At 41.6% G+C, this 23,177-nt stretch overlaps 2 protein-coding genes across 4 annotated transcripts in view; one reads left to right on the forward strand and one right to left on the reverse strand.

The window, feature by feature from the left end:
* Window positions 1–15,861, forward strand: part of COG5 (component of oligomeric golgi complex 5) — a 304,028-nt gene extending 288,167 nt beyond the window's left edge. The window contains exon 22 of the mRNA XM_074942459.1: window positions 15,199–15,861. Within this exon, the coding sequence (XP_074798560.1) occupies window positions 15,199–15,313 (115 nt within the window). The 3' untranslated portion in view covers window positions 15,314–15,861. The remainder of the gene's footprint in view (window positions 1–15,198) is intronic.
* A 330-nt stretch (window positions 15,862–16,191) lies between these two features.
* HBP1 (HMG-box transcription factor 1) overlaps window positions 16,192–23,177 on the reverse strand; it is a 34,184-nt gene continuing 27,198 nt past the window's right edge. For all 3 annotated transcript variants that reach the window (XM_074942471.1, XM_074942469.1, XM_074942470.1), the window contains 2 exons: window positions 18,809–18,950; window positions 16,192–17,253 (listed from right to left, as the gene is read on the reverse strand). In XM_074942471.1, coding sequence (XP_074798572.1) covers window positions 17,236–17,253; window positions 18,809–18,950 — 160 coding nt within the window. In that variant the 3' untranslated portion in view covers window positions 16,192–17,235. The remainder of the gene's footprint in view (window positions 17,254–18,808; window positions 18,951–23,177) is intronic.

The following is a 23,177-nucleotide window of genomic DNA, read 5'->3' on the forward strand; positions in this document are numbered from 1 at the left end:
CTCCTCCACCTCCCTCCCTCCATTCCTCCCTCTTGCTCCCAGTGCCTCCTGCATGCTGAGGAACAGCTGTTCTGCAGTGTGCAGGAGGGCGGGGGGAGGAGTGGGGATGGGGTGTGCTCGGGGGGGGCAGAAAAAGGTGGGGAAGAAGAGGGGCAGGAAGAGGTGGGGTGGGGTCTTGGGGGAAGGGGTGGAGTGGGGGCAGGGCCTAGGGCTGAGCAGGGGTTTGTGCACTTGGGGTCCGCAAACTTTTTAAAATCAAAATGGGGGTCCTCAGGTTGCTAAAGTTTGAGAACAACTGGTCTAGGGAAATTAGGAGAACAAATGTCATTGAAAATCAACAGGACTTTGTGCTCATAAGTCCCTTCAGGCAACTTTGAAAATCCCACCCTTAAACAACAATGCAATTAAACATTATAAAAACAGAGCAAAATATAAACAAGTAAATGTAGTATCATAAAAATATTGGGGGAAGAGCAATCAAGACAAAAACTACTCTGAGAAAATGCTGGTTTTCTTTTAAATGGGGAAGATAGGTGCCCAGGATGAGCAAGCTACCTACCAAAAGTACCAGCCCAAAACATGATTCCCCGCTGATCCATAGAGTGAAAGTGGGGCCCTACAGGGAAGATGATAATATTATACTGTCACCAGCCAGGGCAAAGCTTCTGGAGGAGGTTCCTCTCCATTAAGGCTTTTAAAGTCAACAGAACCTGCTTAAAACTAGTCTGCCCCTTTCTTTGCAACCAACAGAAAGAACACAAGGCAGTTGACCATGGCTACGGAAGCCTGTGGCCAGGCTTGCTATTGCATTTTGTTCCAGCTATAAGTATGGTAGAAGCCCTACTAAGATCTGAACTATGTGATGACATTTAACCGTATCTGAACAGTATTTCAGTAATTGTGCTAGCTGACTTTGTGCTGATAGTAGTTTTTCCTTGTCTGCATTTACGGCTAAACCACCTTCAGGCCTGGTTTAGCTAACAGGATTGTTGAAACCATATTAAGCCATGGTTAAATTTCATATTGTAGACTAGGCCTAAGAAGAATTAAAACAGTTGAATTTTGTAATCCCAAAGGCATGTATTAGTGTTGCAGATTATCAGTGAGTAATTGTTTTTAGAAGAATTTGTAGTCCTTTTGCTTTGTAGTGTAGAATTTATTGTATAATATTACTTGTGGGAAATTAATTCTGGTGCATCTTTACAAATGGTACATTTGCTGCCATTTCAATTTGTAATGACTGCAGCTGCTCTAGAGATCTGCTTTTTAAATATTACTGTAGTAGGGTTATCAGGTTCCTCACAGCTTGTTATCAAATCCTTAGTTCCTTCTGTTCACTATGGAGTGACTAAACACTTTAAACGCTGCACAATGTGAGTATGGCCAACTCGTAGCTATTAATGAACTATTTTTGTATATTCCTTCTTGTTTGTCTTCCTCTGGCCTGGGGTAATTCCTGGGAACTGAGTTATTGGAATTAAATTTGTATTTTGTAAACTAGTTGATCCACATACTTTTATTACAGTTTAAAAATTAAACCCCTTCCTTCTCAGCAAGGTTTCCTATTACTTAATAAAGTATCAAGTCAGATCCAGTTCCTGTAGATCTTCCATTGACTTTAATGGAAGTTAAATTAAGCCTGTTGTAGACTCTGAACTGCTGCAGTCATGGGTCAAATTCTGATTCCACTTACACTGTGTAAACCTATTAACTCCACTGAAGCCAATGCAATCACACAAAGTGTAATTACACTGGTGTAATAGAGATCAAAATCAGGCCCAGTATATTAAACCAAGCGTTCTGAAACATTTTCATAGTGTGCACTATATCTTAATAGAGAAATTTTCTCAAGGATGACCTCCTTCCCGTTAGCACTGGCAAAGATCAGTTTGTGAACCTTAGTATTAGATTATTCACGAAACTGAATTACAAGCTTAATTTGGTCCACCCTGGTAGTAAGTGCAAAAGTATGACCAGTCCACAAGGTTGTATTGTGTTGCAGGCACTGGTTTTCCTCTTCGTGCACGAATTCTTTAAATTTCCAGCTAAGTCAGACAAAGCTAGCACCAGCCAATCAGATTGCTGACTGACTGGCCCTGATTTGCCGATAAGTGTACGGTATAAAAAACGAAAGCAAAGCACCCAACCAACACAAGCTTGTTCATAAAAATACTTTGATATAAGTTATTTTTTGGTTGGCAGAACTATAGCCCAGTTATTTGAGCTAATCATTTTGCAATCTTTAATAAAATAGAGTCCTCTTCCTACTATTTTGTGTTTACATAGAATAGCTTTTGTAATATTTTGATTAAATAGTTGGAGCCATACTGGTGTATTTTTATGGCATAATAGTCTATTTTCCATAGATATCTCCTCTTTGCCTTATAGTTTACATAGCACTCTCTCTTAACAAAATAATAACAATAATACTTACTTGTAAAGCAATTCACGGCCCTGATCCTGTAATCTGATCTTTCATACTGATCCGTGTGCCTTTATGGGGCCATGTACATTATTATTAGCATTATTTGTATTACTAGAGTATTTAGGAACCCCAGTCATTGACCATGAGTCCGTTGTGCTTGGCACTGGACAAACACAGAACAAACAGATAGTCTCTGCACCAGGGATCTTACAGTCTGAGTAAGGGTCTGTCTGAGTGAATCAAATGGCAGGATTGAGACCTTAGTATTCAAAGTATATAAACATTAACAAATTAATTAACAGTCCATTTTATTGATATATACTGAGATTCCTTTAAGGGACAGTATCCAGATCATAGTTTTGTTAATTATTTTAATTTAGATATAAATCTTCATGTTTTGAAAGAATGTTTTATAAAAAACGATCTAGACTTATATAATCCACTTGTCCTGAATTCCAAGAAAGCTGATGTTTTTGAGCAAGCAAGTGAAGTAATTTAATAAGTGCTTTAAAATCCTCTTCTCTTCTTCTTTATGTGGGAGGGCATCTTAAACCTAGATTTTTTTCCTTACATCTGATGGCATTTTTCATGAAACATTAATATATGCAGAGCATCCCTCCAACCGTCTTTCTGTAGCCTTCTCTTACAAATGAGATCTGTAATGTGTATCACGTCTGATTTTTTGAAATGGAAAAAGAATTAATGAACGGATTTTTTGTCCTTTATTAGATTTGAAGATGCTGAGTATAGGGCAATATTGGGTCTAATCCCTTAGAGACCAGGTTGTGTAGATTATATAAACAGGGTTTCTTCCCATTTCTTAAACATTTAGAAGATACACGTAAGTGACATATTTCTATATGAATATGATCCTGTTTCTGTTTCAGTGCTGCCTGCTACATGGTATTCATTTAGCCCATAAAGCATCTAATTCTTTGACTGCTCCTTATTTACAAGTATCTTTACAACATATGCTGTAGGAATAAATTAATCTACTATCCCTGGTACAGAATTGTCATGGTAAAATGATGCATCACTATTTAACTTTTTTGTGCCACATAGTCTTAACTAGTTTTTGTAAGTTAGGACTGGTGTAAGTTATATACTGTGATGACATGACCTGTCTCATAATACTATAAATAAAACTAGAGATTTAGACAGGAAGGAACCTCTCTTTTGGTAGCATAAGTTAAACATTTTGTAAGAAGTTACACAATTTTGTGCTCTCAGCAAGCTAAGGGTGAAATCTGACAGCGTTCTTCCATGACTGAATTCACTGTGCGCCGTGCACCTTACCATCATTATCCATATTACCGGAGGACCCATCGCTGTATGTCATGGTGCCCAGAGGCTACAGTTATAATTACATAATTTCCTTCAAGAAGGAGGAACAAAGCTGCCACCGCAAGTTTAGTTCCTAAGTTAAAAATTGCTGCGGCCCAAAGGATCCTGGTTTTTTAACTGTATGCATCTTCAGGTAACCTCTGGGGCTAGGAGAAATGTTGGTGTTTTTGTCCAGGCTCCAAACATCACCTCCATTTTTCTCTCCCTGCGAACACTCTATCTGTTATGAGGATTGTAGGAGATGATAACTTGAGTTGTCCTCTGCACAAAGGAACTCCAGTATCTTGGGCTAAGCAAACTCAGAGACCTAATGCTAATGGGTTCAGATGCCACAGTGATGGGTTCAGTATAAGAACATGAACAAAATAAAATAAAATCTCACCCACTATACAGTTATTACTGCTTTAACAGGAAGCACCCTCTATTTTACATGAATATTTTGTGTTTCATTCTTCTGAAGTGTGTTTTTCCCTCATCACCTCTGGGCCTTAGAACACCCCTGCTTCTCATGTCGCATGTGCATCCACTGCCCCAAACACACAGCTCCTTAAGCATCAGGGAGTAGCCGTGTTAGTCTGTATCCACAAAAACAACGAGGAGTCTGGTGGCACCTTAAAGACTAACAGATTGATTTGGGCTTCTCTCACTCCCACCAAAGGTCATTTTTAACAAACGCATAGTTATTTTAACAACTCCCTCCTCCTCCTCCCTCCTATTTCCCTCCTCCCTGCCTCTCCCACTTCTCCTTATGGCATTTAAAATCTGAATGGGGACAACACTGGACTCTTCCCAATCAGCGCTGTAACTATTGAAACTTATGTGTGTAGAGGGGGTCAACAGGTCACACTGAAAGTGCTGTTCAGAGATGCAGCCAGCAGCAGCTTTCTTGCTGCCTCTTCATTCTTCTCAAACCCAGTGCCAGCCACATGTGGAAGCAGCAGCCCTGTGTGATCCTCCTTGTGCACTTGTTGTAGGCGGTGGGTGGCTGGTCATTCTGTGGCGCACCAGTGGAGAGAGTGGGAATGAGGGCTGATGCTGCGTAGAATGTTCAGGAAGTTAACCAAGTCCCAGCAGTCACTGTTAGTTTGGATCAAGAAGTGGAATAATTTGATCACCGGCTAACATGCCTGCAGCCTGCTTTCTGATTGGGAAGAGGGCTCGCTCTTCCTGTAGTAGCACATGAGAGCATAGACGTTCTGGGAGGAGAGTCTGAGTGGCTGTTCAGAAGGTGTTGGTATGTAGTGACTCATTAGTATATGGTTACAAAAATGGAACACGCAGCATGTTGTGTAAAAGCGTATGAGCACCTCAGGGAGTTCTACTGCGCTTGCTCACCGGCAGTTCTCTGGTCATTTGACAGCTCTTAATACAACCAAGTTATATGAGTCTCAGATACACTCTTAACACCCTTTTAACATAGCCTCAGTCTTGGGTGCTGTGCTCCTGTGCATGACCAGGAAAGGAACTTTCCCAAACTTAGTCCATTGGTTCCAGTAGGGGCGTCTTGTGCCAGCCCTGCAGTGGGATGAAGGCACTGCTTGGTACTCCAGCCACCATTTCCTTCTTATCTGTGTTCTGTAGAGGAGCTACCCCAGGTAGCTGTGGAGACTGACTACCCCAGGCTCCATGGTTACTCAGTTCAGTGCCTCATTTGCTCTCCCTCTATGTTCCACTCAGGCTGTCCTTTTACTGTGTGGTGCTTTCTTCTCCTCTATCTCCTCCCTCAAAAAGGTGTAATCTACTGAGGACCATGGCACCAGCCACATTAACTTCCATTGATCACCTCTACAATGCCTTATATGATGCTAAGTTCCCAGAACTGGGTCTATCCTACTAATCCACAAATCTCTGTGGCAGCCCCAGAGACAGTGCCAGGCTGGGTCATACACCGATGGAGAATTTCAGAGGATGGTGTGTTGGGGTGTTTTAGTACATCCTGGCCAAAGAGCATGCCATGCTGCTTTTGAACGTAGTGAGCGACTGGAGGAGTGCCAGGTCTCTCAGAGATAATGACATTGCTCATGAAGTCGAACCACTGTATGTTCAGGAATTGATGCTGATGGTGCATATTGAATCCCGCTAGCCTCTCCAAGGTGCCTGTAAGAGAGTCCGGGTTTCTGACAGGTATAGCAGTACTGGTAGTACGCAGTTTCGGTAGATCCTGAATGTTGTATCAGCACAGAAACTTTTTTGTGTCCATAAGTGAGGCACAGACTTCATGAAGGAGGCAGCAAGACCTATTCGTCAGAGGACATCTGGTTTGCTGCAACTGTTCACACTCTGCAGCGTAAGCAGATGAACGCGTCAACACTGTCCATGGGGCTTGACCCACCCTGCGCTGAGGGTGCTGGTGGGCCAGCCCTGATGTTCTGGATCTTGGTCTTCTGCCATGAGACATTCAAGCCCACAGTGCAAGCAGAGTCTTGGAGACCTTGAAGGACAAAACTGAAATTCCATGGCTTCTCCACAAGCAAGGCACCATGGTTTTGTTGGTGGCCACTTCTTGACCAATCTTTATTCCAATGTGTGGAGTGGCAAGTTCTAACATTCAGTCAATAGCTCGATAGAGTAGGGCAGGGATGAGAATGCATCCCTGCCACACACCAGAGGTTGTGTAGAAATGCAATGAAGGTTGTAAATGAGTGCACACCCTTGTGCTGTTATGGGTGTGAAGATTGTGCACTAGATTTAGCAGAACATCTGGGACACCAACTCCTTTCAGTGCAAACCAAAGTACTGACCTGTTAACCAAATCAAAAGCTGCTCTGATGTCAGTATATGACGTGAAGTGGGCAATTAAATTCTCGGTGCAGTTCAGCCAGAAGCCAGAGGGTAAGTGAAGCGTCCATTTTCGAGTACCCAGCAGTGACACTTGATTGCTGTGGATGGTGATGACTGTTAAGGAGCAACTGCATGCTACCAAGAGGAATGTGAGCAAAGACCTTTGAGAGACTGGTAACCAATGATATCAGCCTGGAGTTGCCACACTTGTACAGGGGCATTGTGATACCATCTCTCCATGCTGAAGGTAGTCTGCCTGAAGCCCACACTTTTAAGAACAGTTGAAACAGGCCAGTGCTGACTGGTTCCAAGGCACCTTTGAGCAGCTTGTGTGGAATACCATCAAGTCCAGTGGCATGTCCATCCCATAACTTTTGGATGGCCTTTCATGCTTCCTTGAGTGATGGAAGATCAGTCCCTGGGTCTGCACTTATGTAGCTTGCCAGGTCACATAGCTCCGCACAGCGTTCAGCAGGTGTGTGGTTCAGCAAGCTTTCACAATATGTTTTCCATTGGTCCAGGACTTCATCTGCTGAGGGGCAGGGAGATATGTCTTGTTTCGTGATGGGAATATTAGAAGGCTGCTTATGGCTGCCAGCCAGGTGCATGATAGCTTTGCAGGCAAGACAAAGAATGTTGTGCTGTCGGCCGTCCTCTAGTTCATCGACCAGGGTGTTGATGTAGATCTCAGTCATGTTGTACCATGGCCCAGAAAAAGCGTTTCCACCATTTACTTCCATGGACATCTCCCTGCTTATGTGCTTCTTCCTTTTTTTTTTTCTAATGTATCAAAGTCCTCTTTAGAAAGCCATGGTTTCTTCAGTGACCATCCAAAGTAGATGGTTTCGGTGGTGGTGCTTGGTATATCATTATGTATACCACTCTAGGTGATTTCCACATTGTGAAGAGAATACTAAGGTCGCGTATGTGATTTTCAGCAGCCTGTGTGTATTTCATGGCTTCAACAGGAAAGACGCTGGTACTGTTGGTAGACCTCTGGCCTGCAAGGAGTTCGAAAATGCAGAAAGAGCTGATCTGTGAGGTACTTTGACCAAACACAAACCTAGCTCGCTAGCAAGTCCCCCTCTTGGAAACCTAGCTCCTTCTGTAAAAGGCTCAGCAACTGAGTACAATACCCTGCTCTGGTCTTTGATGCGTAAATAAAATGAAGTGCTGGACTCTCTCTGCAGCCCAGCAATCCACTTGGCAGGGCTTGAATCTCAAGCCTCTCAGGGGCTATAGTGCTGTGCTCAGATTCTCTTCCTTCCCTCCAGCAAGCTGAAAGTGCAGGACCCTAGGCTTCAGATCAGTCTCCTTCTCTCAATAGTGGTGAATTTTCTGCTTATTGCTGTCAGTAGGGCTCACCCCATGCCCAATTTTTGACCTTCGTTGTGGGAGTTTAGGTTCATTGTTTAGCTTCTGTGTCTCTCTCAGGCGACCTAAGGCGGTATCTGCACAGCAGCTGGGAGGTGTGATTCCCAGCGGGGGTAGACATACGCGTCTCAAGCTAGCTCAAGCAGATCTGGCACCTGAAAATAGCTGTGCTGGGGCTGTGGCATGGGCGGTGGCTCAGGCTGGCTACTCGAGTATCTACCCAGGGGCCAGCACATGCTACCATGGCCACATGACTATTTTTAGGTGCTAGCTCAAGCAAAGCTAGTTGCATGTATGCATATCTACACTGGAAATCACACCTCCTAGGGTAGACATACCCTATATAAGTTAATACCCTGCTCCTGGGTGCTGATTTCCCTCAGGTTTGGTTTTGTGCCTTTCTCTGCAGCACTCTCACTCTCTCAGCATGGGCTTGCTATACTTCCTCTGGCTTGCCTGCCACGGTGCTCCTCTCTTAGCCTGGGCCGGTGGGTCTCCGCTACTGCAGCACCATGGAGATAATTCAGAACCTCTTCTCATCTCTCTGCCTGTTGTCTGCTGCCTGCCTCTGAGAGATAACGGGCTCTCATCCCTGCTCCTTCCTGCATGGGCATACCTCCTGTGAAACTGCATATTCCTGCCTTCTCTGATGCTCGGATTAATCCACTGCCTAAGCACCCTTCTCCCGCTGTGCCCCGAGACCCAGCTTCCAACTTGTTGGGGGAGCATCTGAGTGTGGAGGTGGCTATTGCATCGTAGGGATGGGGAGAACTTCCCTGGCAGGAAGCTCACACCTGAGCTTTCCTATTTAGACTTTCTGAATTCCTTAGGCAAAGATTTTCAACGAGTGCTGAAGTGGGGCTTCTGAACACATTTAGACACCCACATAAGTGATCTAATCTATAAAAATGCCACGCATCCAGCAGCTCCCATCAACTTTAAGGGCCTTTATATTTGAAAATGTTGGCTTCAGCCTCTGAGTTGTTGATCTCCTTCAGGGAGCATGTGAGGTGTGTAATTTTGGGAGAGCACCTGAGCTCAGGAAATGTGGCCTTCGTTCCCCAGGATACTGTATCGCATCTCGCACTTTCCAGATTTCTTTGTTATCCCTTAAATCTCCCCTGTATTCTCAGTTTATGAATGTGAGGTATTGAAAACAGTGGTTCCCTTCTTCTATATCAGCTGTCACTGATGCAATTATTATGTAAGGAATATTTCTTTGAATTAGTTTTTGTGACTCCGGTAGAGTTGCTGCTCTCACTGCATTTGTTACACAAGCCATAGTTGGATTTAGCCTTCCTTTCCATTCAGGCCAGAGTCCAACAGAACAGAATCCAAGTTTTCCTAGGGAGGTGGTGAACATTACACAGCTGCTTTTGTGATCCATCCTTTCTGCTAGCTCAGAGAAAATTCATGTACAACATCTATAGCACCTTATAAGTTTCCAAAGCACTGTTCAAACATTGACGAATTTAGCCTCTTGTTACCACTACAAATATGGAAATAGTTTTGTCCCTATTTAGCAGATAGAGAGGCAAAGGCACTCAGGGCTAGAGCCACAAAAGGGACTTAAGTGTTGCAATACCTAATGCCTCATTAAAGAACATTGGGCCAGAGGAAAAAAATGACACTGTAGGCAAGTGGTTAGCGCCCCCACCTGGGACGTGGGAGATTCAGGTTCAAGCCCTATTAGTTATACAAAATGGAACAGCTTTAGCAGGAGAGATCCCACCTCAGAACACCAGGGATAAAACTTTTTTGGTATCTGTTAATTATGAAAACAGCTCCTTCAGTTTCTACCCCACAGTTGTCTTGTTATGCTAAGAGGGTTAAACTCCCTAATTTTTCAGCTCCCAGTTACGAACATTTCTTCCAAGGAAAATCAGTCAGAACAGGACAACGGTGATTTTTTGGCTCTTATTAACATGGTGGTGATTCTATCTTGGTCTCCCTGAAATTCCCAAACTCCTTTCTCAGGAACTGGTGTTTCACTTTCAACCTTGCCTCAAGTTCATACTGTGTAAATAGCAGTGAATGCATTAGTGTATTTTCCATCACATCACACCACACAAGACAATTTCAGTGTTACACTGTATTACTGTAGTTGCTTATATGCTCACTGCTCATGCCAATTCAGGCACCCTGGTATTGCAAGTTGCTATGTGTTATACATATAACTCATATAATGATTCACATAACAATGTTTTTATATATACATTGATTTTCACATTCCATGTACATGCAAAGTTCTGACTCAAGTCACATGTTCAACTCTTAGTGGAGAGCATCTCTGCAGAGTTTGTCATCTACCTGGTTAGATTACATAAGAACGGCCAGACTGGGTCACACCAAAGGTCCATCTAGCCCCATATCCTGTCTTCCGACAGTGGCCAATGCCAGGTGCCCCAGGGGGAATGAACAGAACAGGTAATCATCAAGTGATCCATCGCCCATTCTCAGCTTCTGGCAAACAGAGGCTAGGGACACAATCCCAGCCCACCCTGTCTACTAGTCATTAATGGACCTATTCTCCATGAACTTATCTAGTTCTTTTTTGAACCCTGTTATACTTTTGGCCTTCACAACATCCTCCGGCAAACAGTTCTACAGATTGACTGTGCGTTGTGTGAAGAAATACTTCCTTTTGTTTGTTTTAAACCTGCTGCCTATTAATTTCATTTGGTGACCCCTAGCTCTTGTGTTGTGAGGAGGAGTAAATAACACTTCCTTATTTACTTTCTCTGTACCAATAGAATTTAAAGCTAGAAGGGCTTTAATATGATTGGTTTCAGAGTAACAGCCGTGTTAGTCTGTATTCGCAAAAAGAAAAGGAGTACTTGTGGCACCTTAGAGACTAGCCAATTTATTTGAGCATGAGCTTTCGTGAAAGAGCTACAGCTCACAAAAGCTCATGCTCAAATAAATTGGTTAGTCTCTAAGGTGCCACAAGTACTCCTTTTCTTTTTAATATGATTATCTAGTCTGACCTCCTGCATAACCAGGTTGTAGACTTTCACCAAGCAATTCCTGCATCCAGTCCTTGACTTCTGGTTAATTTAGAGCATCTTTTTTAGAAAGACATCCTCTTTTGATTGAAAGACGTCAAAGGATGGAGAATCTACCACATCCCTGGATAATTTGTTCCAATGGTTAATTGCCTTCATCGTTTTATTTCTACCCTGAATGTGTCACTTCAGCTTCCAACTATTGGATCACATTATGATCACATTATGCCTTTGCTCAGTTAAAGAGCCCTCTACTTTCAGAAATGTCAGTACTAGGGCCGTCAAGCGATTAAAAAAATTAATTGCAATTAATCATGTGATTTAAAAAATTTATAGTGATTTATTGCATGATTAATCTTGCAGTTAAACAATAGAATACCATTTATTTAAATGTTTTTAATGTTTTCTACGTTTTCAAATATATTGATTTCAATTACAATGTAAAATACAAAGGGTAGTGCTCACTTTATATTTTGATTACAAATATTTGCACTGTGAAAAACAAAAGAAATAGTATTTTTCAATTCACCTAATTCAACTACTGTAGCGCAATCTCTTTATCATGAAAGTTGAACTTACAAATGTAGAATTATGTACAAAAAAAGCCACCTGCATTCAAAAATAAAACAATGTAAAACTTTAGAGCCTACAAGTCCACTCAGTCCTACTTCTTATTCAGCCAGTTGCTCAGACAAATAAGTTTGGTTGCAATTTGCTGGAGATAATGCTGCCCGCTTCTTGTTTACAATGTCACCTGAAAGTGAGAACAGGCGTTTACATGACACTGTTGTAGCCGGCGTCGCAAGATATTTACATGCCAGATGTACTAACAAGTCATATGGCCCTTGATGCTTCAACCACCATTCCAGGGGACATGCATCCATGCTGATGACGGGTTCTGCTCGATAACGATCCAAATCAATGAGGGCCGATACATGTTCATTTTCGTCATCTGAGTCAGATGCCACAAGCAGAAGGTTGATTTTCTTTTTTGGTGGTTTGGGTTCTATAGTTTCCGCATCAGAGCGTTGCTCTTTTAAGACTTCAGAAAGCATGCTCCACACCTCATTCCTCTCAGATTTTGGAAGGCACTTCAGATTCTTGAATCTTGGGTCGAGTGCTGTGGCTATCTTTAGAAATTTCACATTGGTATTGTCTTTGCATTTTGTCAAATTTGCAGTGAAAGTGTTCTTAAAATGAACATGTGCTGGATCATCATCTGAGACTGCTATAAGATGAAATATATGGCAGAATGCGGGTAAAACAGAGCAGGAGACATACAATTCTCCCCCTAGGAGTTCAGTCACAAATTTAATTAAAGCATGTCCTCTGGAACGATGGCCAAAGACGCATGAAGCGGCATATGAATCTTTAGCGCATCTGGCACGTAAATATCTTGCAACACCAGTGCCATGCAAACGCCTGTTCTCACTTTCAGGTGACATTTTAAGTAAGAAGTGGGCAGCGTTATCTCCTGGAAATGTAAACAAACTTGTTTGTCTTAGTGATTGGCTGAACGAGAAGTAGGACTGAGTGGATTTGTAGGGCTCTAAAGTTTTACATTGTTTTGAGTGCAATTATGTAACAAAAAACCCTACATTTGTAAGTTGCATTTGCATGATAAAGAGATTGCTACTCCAGTACTTGTATGAGGTGAATTGAAAAATACTATTTCCTTTATCATTTTTACAGTGCAAATATTTGTAATAAAAATAATATAAAGTGAGCACTGTACACTTTGTATCTGTACAGTTGTAATTGCAATCAATATATATAATAAATTTAAATTGGTATTCTATTGTTTAAAATTGCGATTAATTTTTTTGAGTTAATCGTGTGAGTTCCTGCGATTAATCGACATCCCAGGACAGTACTTATAGGATGTGAAGCCTTCTACCCCCTCAACATCACGATCAGCGACACTAAAAGTGGGCTGTGAAACCATTATAGCCCATTTTAGTCCTCAGTAGGATTTCCCTCTTGTTCAATACGATTCCTCTCCCTTTGAGCATTTAGACAAGTTCCCTCTAAAATGGATCACCCTAAAGGATGCTATGAGTGTAGTGACTTCGGCTATGAGGCTTGAGGAACTACGTTTCCCCATCCTCCTTGGAGCTTCTCTCCCTCCTCCCTGACAAATAGTGGTTCTATCTTCTAGACTTTATTACAAGTGAACAAGCAATTCCATTATCAGTGAGCCTATTTTTCTCTCAGCCTCTTGCCCTGCCCCAGCTGTTTCAGAATAGAAAGCTGTATTCCTTGGGTATTAAGTGCATTCTAAAAAAATTTTGTTTTTGTTTTGAGGGATGCTATAAAGAAAATACAGCTGCTAAGCCTGTCCTCCAAGAGATGAATAAAGGAGGTTGTTGCCTAGTTTACAAACAGGCCAGCCTTCCTCATCCCCTGAGGCAGTTGTATTTCTTGGGCAATGAGGGCAAAGCCATTTGCTTCTGAAATAAGGCAGCCAAGCACTCATTCATAAAGCTTGACCTGCTGACTGCTCCACTTGCCTTTGGGCAGAATTTTGCTAATAGCACTATCAAGTAAAGTGTTCATGCTGTAACCAACTGGCCTGGAGTTTATTCCTACTAAATCAGAGAAAAGAAATGTATAACAAGGGAAAATTATTTACTAGTAACTGTTTGTCATGTCCTCTTCCCTAATCCACCCTCTGAGGAAGGGGACTGCTGGTTATTTTTCTAAGTTTTTCTACCTTTTTGCTATGGTAAAGTCTAACGGAAAGGGAAGATCAGACTGGAGCTTAGAGGGAAATTCTCAACTTTATTGCTAGCGGATAGTTGGCAGTATTGTGCCATCTGTCTCTCTTGGGGAATAGAAAAGGAGGAGTCTGACAGTAAGTTGAATTACTGGTAAATTCTTAACTAAGTAGTGTTAATTTTCTTGTCTAACAGTAAAAATCAAAAACTAGGGGATGCCATTTAATATTAATAAACCGCCTTTGATAACTCAAGCACACAGGACCCAATTCCGTCGTCAGAGATGCTCTAATTCAACCACATTATTGGGTGATAACTATGGCTTGTGTTGGTCAGGTCAGACTACATAAATCATAATGGTCTCTTCTGACCTTAATCTATATACTTACCCTGGCAACATGCATGACTGCTGTATAAGAAAAATCCAGTAGAAATGCACACATACAGGTGAAAATGTGTTATTCTGATCAGTAAGAGCAGTATTTCCCAAAAGGTGGAGCAGAGAGGAGCCACCTCCAGCCCTCTTGATTTTTTTCTAGAGTCTTTCATTAAAAAGAAAAATTTAACTGTTCTGGTTGTGAAAAACACATTCACTTCATGCCTGCCTGAGCTGACAGATAGCCGGAGGCAATCACTGGGAGGCAGAAATGGCCACTAACTTTGAAAGGAGACGAAGTAGATCTTCATAAAATGGGTGTGGGAGGATGAGACTGTGAAGATACATAAATGAAAATGTCTACTATCACACAGTACTGGAGGATTGGTTGTGACTAATTTCCTGATTTTTGAGAGGGGAGGGGCTTAGTTTCCAACAGTTTGGGAAAACATTGGTTGAGGGAGAGAGCAGAGGAGATTATTCAGTGTTTAGGCAGTCAAGTACCCTTTTTTACTATGCTCAGTTCTAGCTTGCAAATCTACTCTGGATCCTGCTATCTAGCTCAGGGGTGGGCAAACCTTTTGCCCTGAGGGCCCCATTGGGGTTCTGAAACTGTATGGAGGGCCAGTTAGGGAAGGCTGTGCCTCCCCAAACAGCCTGGCCCCTCCCCCCTGACTGCCCCCCTCAGAACCTCTGACCCATCCAACCCCCCTGCTCCTTGTCCTCTGACTGCCCTCCCGGAACCCCCCGTCCCCTATCCACACTGCTGCCCCCTGACAGGACGCCCATGCCTATCCAAACCCCCCCCCCCCCGTTCCCTGTCCCCTGACTGCCCCCAGGAGCCCTGCCCCTTATCCAACCTCCCCGCCCTCTTACCATGCTGCCTGGCCGGAGCCAGCCATGCCACTGCGCAGTCTAGAGCACCGGGGCAGGCTGGCAGCTCGAGCCCCACCACCCAGAGTGCTGGCAGCATGGTGAGCTGAGGCTGCGGGGGAGAGGGGATGGGGGCTAGCCTCCCCAGCCGGGAGCTCAAGGGCTGGGCAGGATGGTCCCACAGGGCATAGTTTGCCCACCTCTGGTCAAACTGCACAAATAATTGTTTTCTAATAGATTAATTAGTCTAAGTTCTTTACAATGAAAATGATCCTCTAATTTTTTATTTTTTTTTTAACTTAGAGGTGCACTGGAAGCTTATGTTCAGTCGGTAAGAACTAGAGAAGGAAAGGAGTTCGCACCAGTCTATCCCATCATGGTTCAACTGCTGAAGAAAGCAATGTCTACACTTCAGTAACAGCATCCAACCCCCATGCTACTCAAATTCTATATTGTTAATTGGGCACTGACAGATGAATGCTTATAGGGTTAATATAAATAATTATTTTCAAAAGTGCTATTAGAAAAAGCCCTGTCTAATAAAGGTTCTAACATCTTCTTTTTGTATTCTGTATTCCTCAACTTTGTCTAAACAGTACGAAATGTTTTATTGTAATGGAATAATATAATTTCACACAAAATGATTCTCAGAGAATATTTGCCTAATATCCTTTCTGAATTTAAAAGTTAAAAAACAAAAATTAGGACTTTCTCAAATGTTCTGTATGCTTCAGGAAATAAATTCTAATACCTACGCATTTAGCTACTTTCCTGTAAATATGGCACAAAAAAGAGCATGATTAAATATTAATGTTATGCAGAAAGGTAGCTTTTTTTATAATGTTAGAATGAAAGGGTCTAAACTTCAGTAGAGTTAGATCAGTTTATGTCTAACATTCCATGTAAAAAGCACTATTTATCACAAAAAACATTTTAATTTACAAAATAAAGTAGATCTGATTCTTTGCACCATCATTAGTGCTTTGAAGTCGACTTTGAATCTTTTTGCTAAAAGTGTAATAAAGAGCATCTACTATCTTTTGATCTTGAATTCAATAAGTGGCTTCCTTATTACAAAGCATCAAACATACTTACAAGATGTGTGCAGTAAAAATATTCTACACATTTGGTTCTTTATGAAACTACACATGGCTTTATACAGATTTGCAGTCGTTAGGTGTGCAGAAATACACATTTTGACTTAATGACTAGTCTTCTTTAGTTTATATATTAAAGAAACCACCACAAAGAAGTTTTACAAATTTATTTGAAATAATATACAAGAATATAGTGTGCAAAAATCTTAGGGGCAACATCCTGTAGACATGTCATGAACAATTAATTTACAGTTGTGATTCTTAAAGAAACACACTGCGTGTTTAGTAACATGAAAAGCCATGATTGTAAAAGTTTACAGCAAAAGCAGCTGTAATTCTAATGTATCTGGTCTGATTTTAGACAGTTGGAGGAAAAAAGTAAAGTGCAAGTGTTGCACCTACGTAAGTGCAAAGTTTGCCCCCACCATAAACATATATTATGGCAAAATAAAATATAATCATAGAATATGTGGCAGAGGAGACAAAACACAAAGTTAGAAGTACAATGGTGACAATTATCATTTGCAGTATTTTCTTGAGATAATGCAATGCTATTAATTCATTTCATCCTGACCCAAGCCATTATTTCCATTGGAAATAATAGCCCACAGTATTGTCAGCTGGTGCAAAAACATCACACCATGGATATAAATTTTACATGTGGCACCCCACTAGGCAACTCTCTTGCTATGGTACACTACACTGTCCACTTACCACAATCTGGTAGCTTGTTGGCATGGGGCAGACTGGGAGTTCACAGGTTGGTACTAATGCTTTTTGCCATTTCAGGAAATCCCAGCTCCCAGAATCATAATTAGTTATATGGCTTGTGCAATACATATTAATCAGCAATAGAAATCAATGTATAAACAGCTGTTACATATTTTAAAATTCCCCTTTTTGTACATTTAAAAAAAACACATTTATACACATCTCCTCTTCTTTTTCCTAATTTACTTAGCACCACAGGATATCCATTTTCAAGCCTATATTACCTGATAGACATATATGAAGTTTGGAAGAAAAATAAGGCAATTTGGTTTAAAATGTTGATAGTTTTAGGTTACTGAATGCTCTATTGTAAAAAGCAAATCCTCACTCATGTTAAATCATTTTCTGACTTGATAATGCCAGCATTTTGTGGTCTCACAAATTCACAACAAATGGTAAGACCTTGATCTTCATAAATCTCTCCATCAAGTGTCAGCCGTTTTGTAAATATAGTTAACAGTAAAATTCTGATTTAATGTTGTTGTGAGCCCTGTAAAAACAGTAACAAAAGAGAAACCATGTTAGCAATTACAAATCAAAGAGAAATACAGATGCAGAAGTAGTATGAGATGTGAAAAGGATTTATTTACAGAATGTAGAGAAGTACTTGCATTTGCTGATCAAGATGCATGCAAAAAATAACATGCTGACACTTGGGTAGTTGCAAAATGAGCTAACAATTAACTCTGTCCCTAGACTAAGAAGTGAAGCCAAATAGTTATTTGGAGAGTTTCTTGAATCAGTTTGTTTGCTCTCTGAACCTCCAGCAAGGTGTAACAATTGACACAAATCACTAGCTACTGCTGCTTTGTCATGGGGGTAGTTCATCCTAGGTATTTCTATGTCTATCACCATTGTATCTACACACGCAAAAAGCATTAAAAGGGAAAATCTAAATACACAGGGGTGTGTTCAAGTTCTCCCCCTTGCTGAGGCCAACCCAAGACTGACTGAAAAGTTGCTCACAGTTCCATGCACACAATCCATTTATTTCAATTCAAATACGTAGGAGCAGCTGAGTTTAATTTGGTCCTCATGACCAGCACTATGTACACTAATCTCTCTTACCAGCCCAAGTCGAGAATGGCACAGGCGATCTCACATTGTGATTCCCAAGACCGCATTATTGAGAAAAATACAGTTACTAAATAGGTTTCAGTGTGACAGCCATGTTAGTCTGTATTCGCAAAAAGAAAAGGAGGACTTGTAGCACCTTAGAGACTAACCAATTTATTTGAGCATAAGCTTTCGTGAGCTACAGCTCACTGCATCGGATGCATGTAGCTCACAAAAGCTTATGCTCAAATAAATTGGTTAGTCCCTAAGGTGCCACAAGTCCTCCTTTTCTAGTTACTAAATAGAAGTCTTTAGTTAAACCATAATGGATTACTGCAAGCTTTAACAGAATTACATGAAGTTTTGTTGCCTTATTACACAATTTCTGATTTTAATTCTGCTGTTGTAGATGCTAGAATGATAAATCGCATAGAAAGATACAAGTAGTCAGCCTGGTGATGCCATCTGGGATTTGGTGGTGCTTTGTGCAGCCCAGGGACTGAAGGTTCTAGGTACAGTAGTAAGTGGAGAAGCAGCCATGCTCTTGCAGCATTTCTGGCTAAGCCCTAAAGCAACACCTGCATGTGCTCCTGAGAAAGCTGTCCCATTCACACTCAAAGTCGAAGTCCTTGCAGACTCCATACTCTTTGGAAAAAACTTCTCACTTTGCAGACTAGTGGAATTCATGTTGTTTTTTTTAAAAGGAGTAACATGAGAGTGGGTGTCTTCCACCCAATACATAGTCACAGTGTCATCAGCTTTGAAACAGGCCAATTGCCCTATGTCATCCAGTCAGAACAGGCTGTGACAGCAACTCTGCAACAGCAGGTTAAAGGCTATAGAGTAACAAAAGGAAAGTGTGGGCTAGTGCAACAAAGGAGAGCATGAGGTCTACTATACTATGTACTGCAGAAAAAGAAAAACATGGGACTGTGTGAACTTATTTGTAAACTATGTAATGCAGTTGAGCACTGTTTGACAAAACATACTGAATTTGTTCGTTTCCGTTTCCAACAGTCAGGATTTAAACGTTTTTGTTCTTCAGCCAAAGCCTTGGCTTCTAGCGTATACATCCGTCTTTCTTCATTTTTCATTTTCTTCCACCTGTCACCAAGTATCACACTTATGGCTCTGCAAAATAAATGTTTACAGAATGGTCAAGGCAGGAATTTCTTATAAATCCCACAACATTTCTTGTCTCTTGTAAAAGGCTGTCATCAGAAAGAAAGTGTTAGATGTGAAAGCACACAAGAACAACAACTTCCTCTTTGCAATGTGTGAGCATGTTTCTGACTGTCCTATGCCTCTTTGAATAGTCACAGGAAAGACCCCAGCTACTGTTAAACAGAAGGGCATATTTTGACATTTAAAAGTAAGTTTGAACATCACATACTGTAATGTAACAAAGTGGGAAAGTTAAGAGTCTGATTGGTCACCGTGCAGGCTCTCTGCCTTCATGTACAACCACACAATATTTACAAAATTGTTCTTTCACCTCATTTTAGCACAGTGATTTTGCTATGACTGCAACCAAACAAAAGATTTTGTTTAATGAAAACTCACTAGAAGGGGCTTCCCTGTGGTGAATGGGCTGACCTTCTGGGTAGATGTGTTCAGAGTTCCCCACTATTAGCGTTTGGGTTGGGGGAGGGCTCAGACTGTTGGGCTCTTGACCAAGTTCTAGGACAGCAGTAAAGGACCATTTGTTATGACTCGCTCGTTGATTATTTCCTAAAGCTTAATGTGAAGGGAAAAAAAACCAACTTCTCTACCTTACACTTAATAGGCCCTATGCCTATTGGACAATATCTCCCTTCATTGTGCCATATTGCGTAACTGTCTCCAAAATGATGGTGATTAGATGTTAATATAAAATACAATTCACAGCCCCACCATTTTAATAAATCCTCTAAATTACAGAGTATGTTTTATTAGTGATTCATGAAAACACTGGATAAGTGATATTCCCCGTCAAATTATCAATGATACACACAGTATCAGTAAAAAAGCTCACAGTAATCTATGCAGTTTACAGACTCCCTAATAGTATCAGGTAAAGCACAGCAACATCAAGCCCTCCTGAGTAGTTTCACATATGTCTGTTCAGAGGTAGTTCATTCTGCTCCACACCAACAAGGAGACAAACAAACAGTTCTACCACAGCCAGAATCCTATGGGTTACACAGCACCCAGGGAGCAATATGGAAGCTCAATTTAATCTCTACTAGTCACTAAGCCTGTACTGTGAGATGCTCTGAAGACTCCTGAGACCAAAGGCTCACACATTAGTCTGTCTCTGGTAAATCCACACAGGTAGGTCAATTTGTGTCTTTCAGTGACAGGGTTCATATTTCTGAGTTAAGCTAGCATGGCTAGTTCTACAGGTACATGCACTAGTTTAGTTAAGAGATATTTATGAAACATTTTGTCTCAAGAGATGGTCCAATTGCACCAGAAGCTTCCCCTCTCAGACAGTCACCATTTAGTACTGGTACATCATCAAGTGCTATGGAGCGAGGACAGTGACTCAGCCAAGTGAAGCATCTGTTAAAGGGTGTCACCTTAAGCTACTGGGCTTCCAACAATAGATACTGAAGATCTATATTTTCCCCAATGTATGGGAAGCATGCTACACACGCTCACTTTAATTAGGGCAAATTGAGCTCGCTGAACCAGTTATACACGCCTCAGCCAGACAGAGTTCAAGGAACTAAACCACAGTTTAAAAAAAAAAGTTATTTCCTGTTTAAAATACTGCCCTCTCCTGCTGCTGAAGCTGGAAAATTGATTTACAAATAGTGACCTTGTCATTAAATACAGGTCTAGCTATTAGCCAGTGGGAAAGGGGGTTCAGACCTTCCATTTACACTGCGAAGGCATGAAAATGTGCATAGGTGAGCAGCCTGACACTAGTCATTTTATTACACTGGATGAAACTGCTGCTTACACATATTTAACAACCCAGGCATGACTACTGAATATTAATATTCAACATTAGATGATTACATTACTTGCTTACAGCTTTGGTCTAAGTATACTTGGGTCCACCCTTAGCATTGGGGGGGGGGTCGTGGGGGGGGTGGGATAGCCTAGATGACCTCTGGGGGGGGCAGGGAGCCTGCCACCTCTACATTTCTGATTCTAGTACTTTACCACATTTCTCTAAACCAAAGGTTACTGGTATAATGACTATTGTTTTGTCTCTGGCAGTTACCGGACAAGGAGTTATAAACTTGTTAAACCTTCCTAAATAGTTTTTTAAAATGTGTACGGGGCAGACCAAGACACTTGATACCTCCAAGACACAAAGCTGTGCATGCAGGTATTGAACCTATATGGATTTGAGCTTCAGCAATCTGGTGGAAAAGTAAGAGCTTCATGTGCAAGAAGAAATGGAGCATGGCTGCTCACCAACCAGTACCAATGAAATTGATGAAAAGTCTGGCTAGTGAAGTTCCACGACCTTTTAGGCCTCTTCTAAATTTCTTCTACTGACAGCAGTAACTCAGGCAAAAACCTGTCCAGTTACACCCCTCACTAGACTGCCCTTCCCCACAACCTGTGTTCTCTCACTCATGGCTTTAGAGTGCCTCAGAAAGTATCTGCTGTCCTTTTGAAGTGCTAGTAAGGCATCCGATTATGTAACCAAACAGGTATGGTTACTTACGATGAATTAAGAGGAGGAAGAAATTATTACAGCTCAAAATTTGGGATCTAGCCCGTGTAAAGTCTGCACTAAACAAGCCATTAAATTTGCTTCTGCTACACATTTCAAGTTGTCTGAGCCTAGGTATCGGTTTCCATCAATTATACTAAAGATGTGGGGCTGTATTTCAGATGTGTTCCACTTTCAAAACTTACATGTCACTCAAAAATTACTTAAATATTTTTGCATACAGGATAAAGTCCACTTATGGATACATGGCAATGAACCCAGGACGGTTGTCAAGCTTACTGAGGTCTGAAACACAAAGCATCATCTTAAATCTGGTTTGGATCAGGAGCTTTCTGCTCAAGCCTTAAAATGAAATGGATGTTGACCTATATACTGGGGTTTTCACAGTTCACTATTTTATTAGCCTGGGGCTAGAGGCACAAAGGGACTCAGGTGTCTAAGTGCCCCTTTAAGTGCCTACATTCCAAGATCAGGCACCATACATATTCACAAAACCCTCGGCTCAGCTGCAGCCTAACCTTGTATGCACTAATCATACGTGGCATGTAAGTTTTTGCAGTAAAAGTTGGCTGTTTCTGCCTCTGAGCATGTGCACTGGTGCCTCGCTTTAGGCAGCTAGACACCTACTTCCAGTTGATCCATGAACCAGGCATGGTCCTTGGCCTAATGCAACTGTGGAGCGGGAGGCAGAGGAGCTCCCTCATAACTTTTAGCACAGTGGTTAGGGTACTGATCTGGGAAACCATAGTTCAAATCCCCATCACCTGAGGGAGAGAAGGGATTTGAACAGGTATCTGCCACCTGTCAGATGAGTGACCTAACCCCTGGACTATGGGATATTTGGATGCTGGCCTCCCTCAATTTCTCCTATTGAAGGTTTTCCATTGTTAGATTAACTAATTAAAGTGTCATTGTGCCAGAGAGTGCACACAAATGTGTAAGAATGACTCTCCAGCCTGTTGGTCAGAGCAACCACCCAAGATGTGGGAGACCCAGCTTTTAGTCCTTCTGATCCCATGACTCTTTAATAACCCTGACCCCTGGTCTACAAGTTATGAGAGAGCTCCTCCCTGCTTCCCTTGTGACAGCCTTCAGAAAGAGCATAGGTGCCTAACTCCAAATAAAGGCTTTGCAACTGAGACTCCCAAGCAGAGGGAGGCACTTCCCTCCAGCTTGAAGTCAGGCAGAAACACTTCTCTTTTATTGGCTATGTTGGGCAGGGAGCCAACTAGTGCACTGGCTTTTGTGAATCCTATTTAAGGCAGCTAGCTTCCTCCATTCATTCTACAGAAAGCCTCAGCACCTAACTCAAGCTTTGTGAATCTCACTGATTTTCTAAGTGCCTAAAAATTAGATGCTGAGACACTGAGTATCCCAGTGCCTAACCTTGATGAATCTAACCTTTGATGGGTTGGATACACTGTGTTCCCCTTCCCCACCCCTAAAAACATAATCCAGGTGGGAATGCCAGTTCATGTATGCTCTTTAATATGTGTAAGCAAAACAAACAAAAAAGAAAAATGACATAGCTGTTATTGCAATGGAAGGTCAGAACCTGAGTTTACAAATTAATGATTTGATTATGCTGTAATTAAACATACACCATCCACTGTAAAATTTTCTTAGTAATTTGGTAAGTTGTATACAACTGAATAAATATGATTGCCTCTGCATATCCAAAT

The sequence above is a fragment of the Natator depressus genome, chromosome 1 (assembly GCF_965152275.1).
Source record: "Natator depressus isolate rNatDep1 chromosome 1, rNatDep2.hap1, whole genome shotgun sequence".
NCBI classification, from domain to species: Eukaryota; Metazoa; Chordata; order Testudines; family Cheloniidae; genus Natator; species Natator depressus.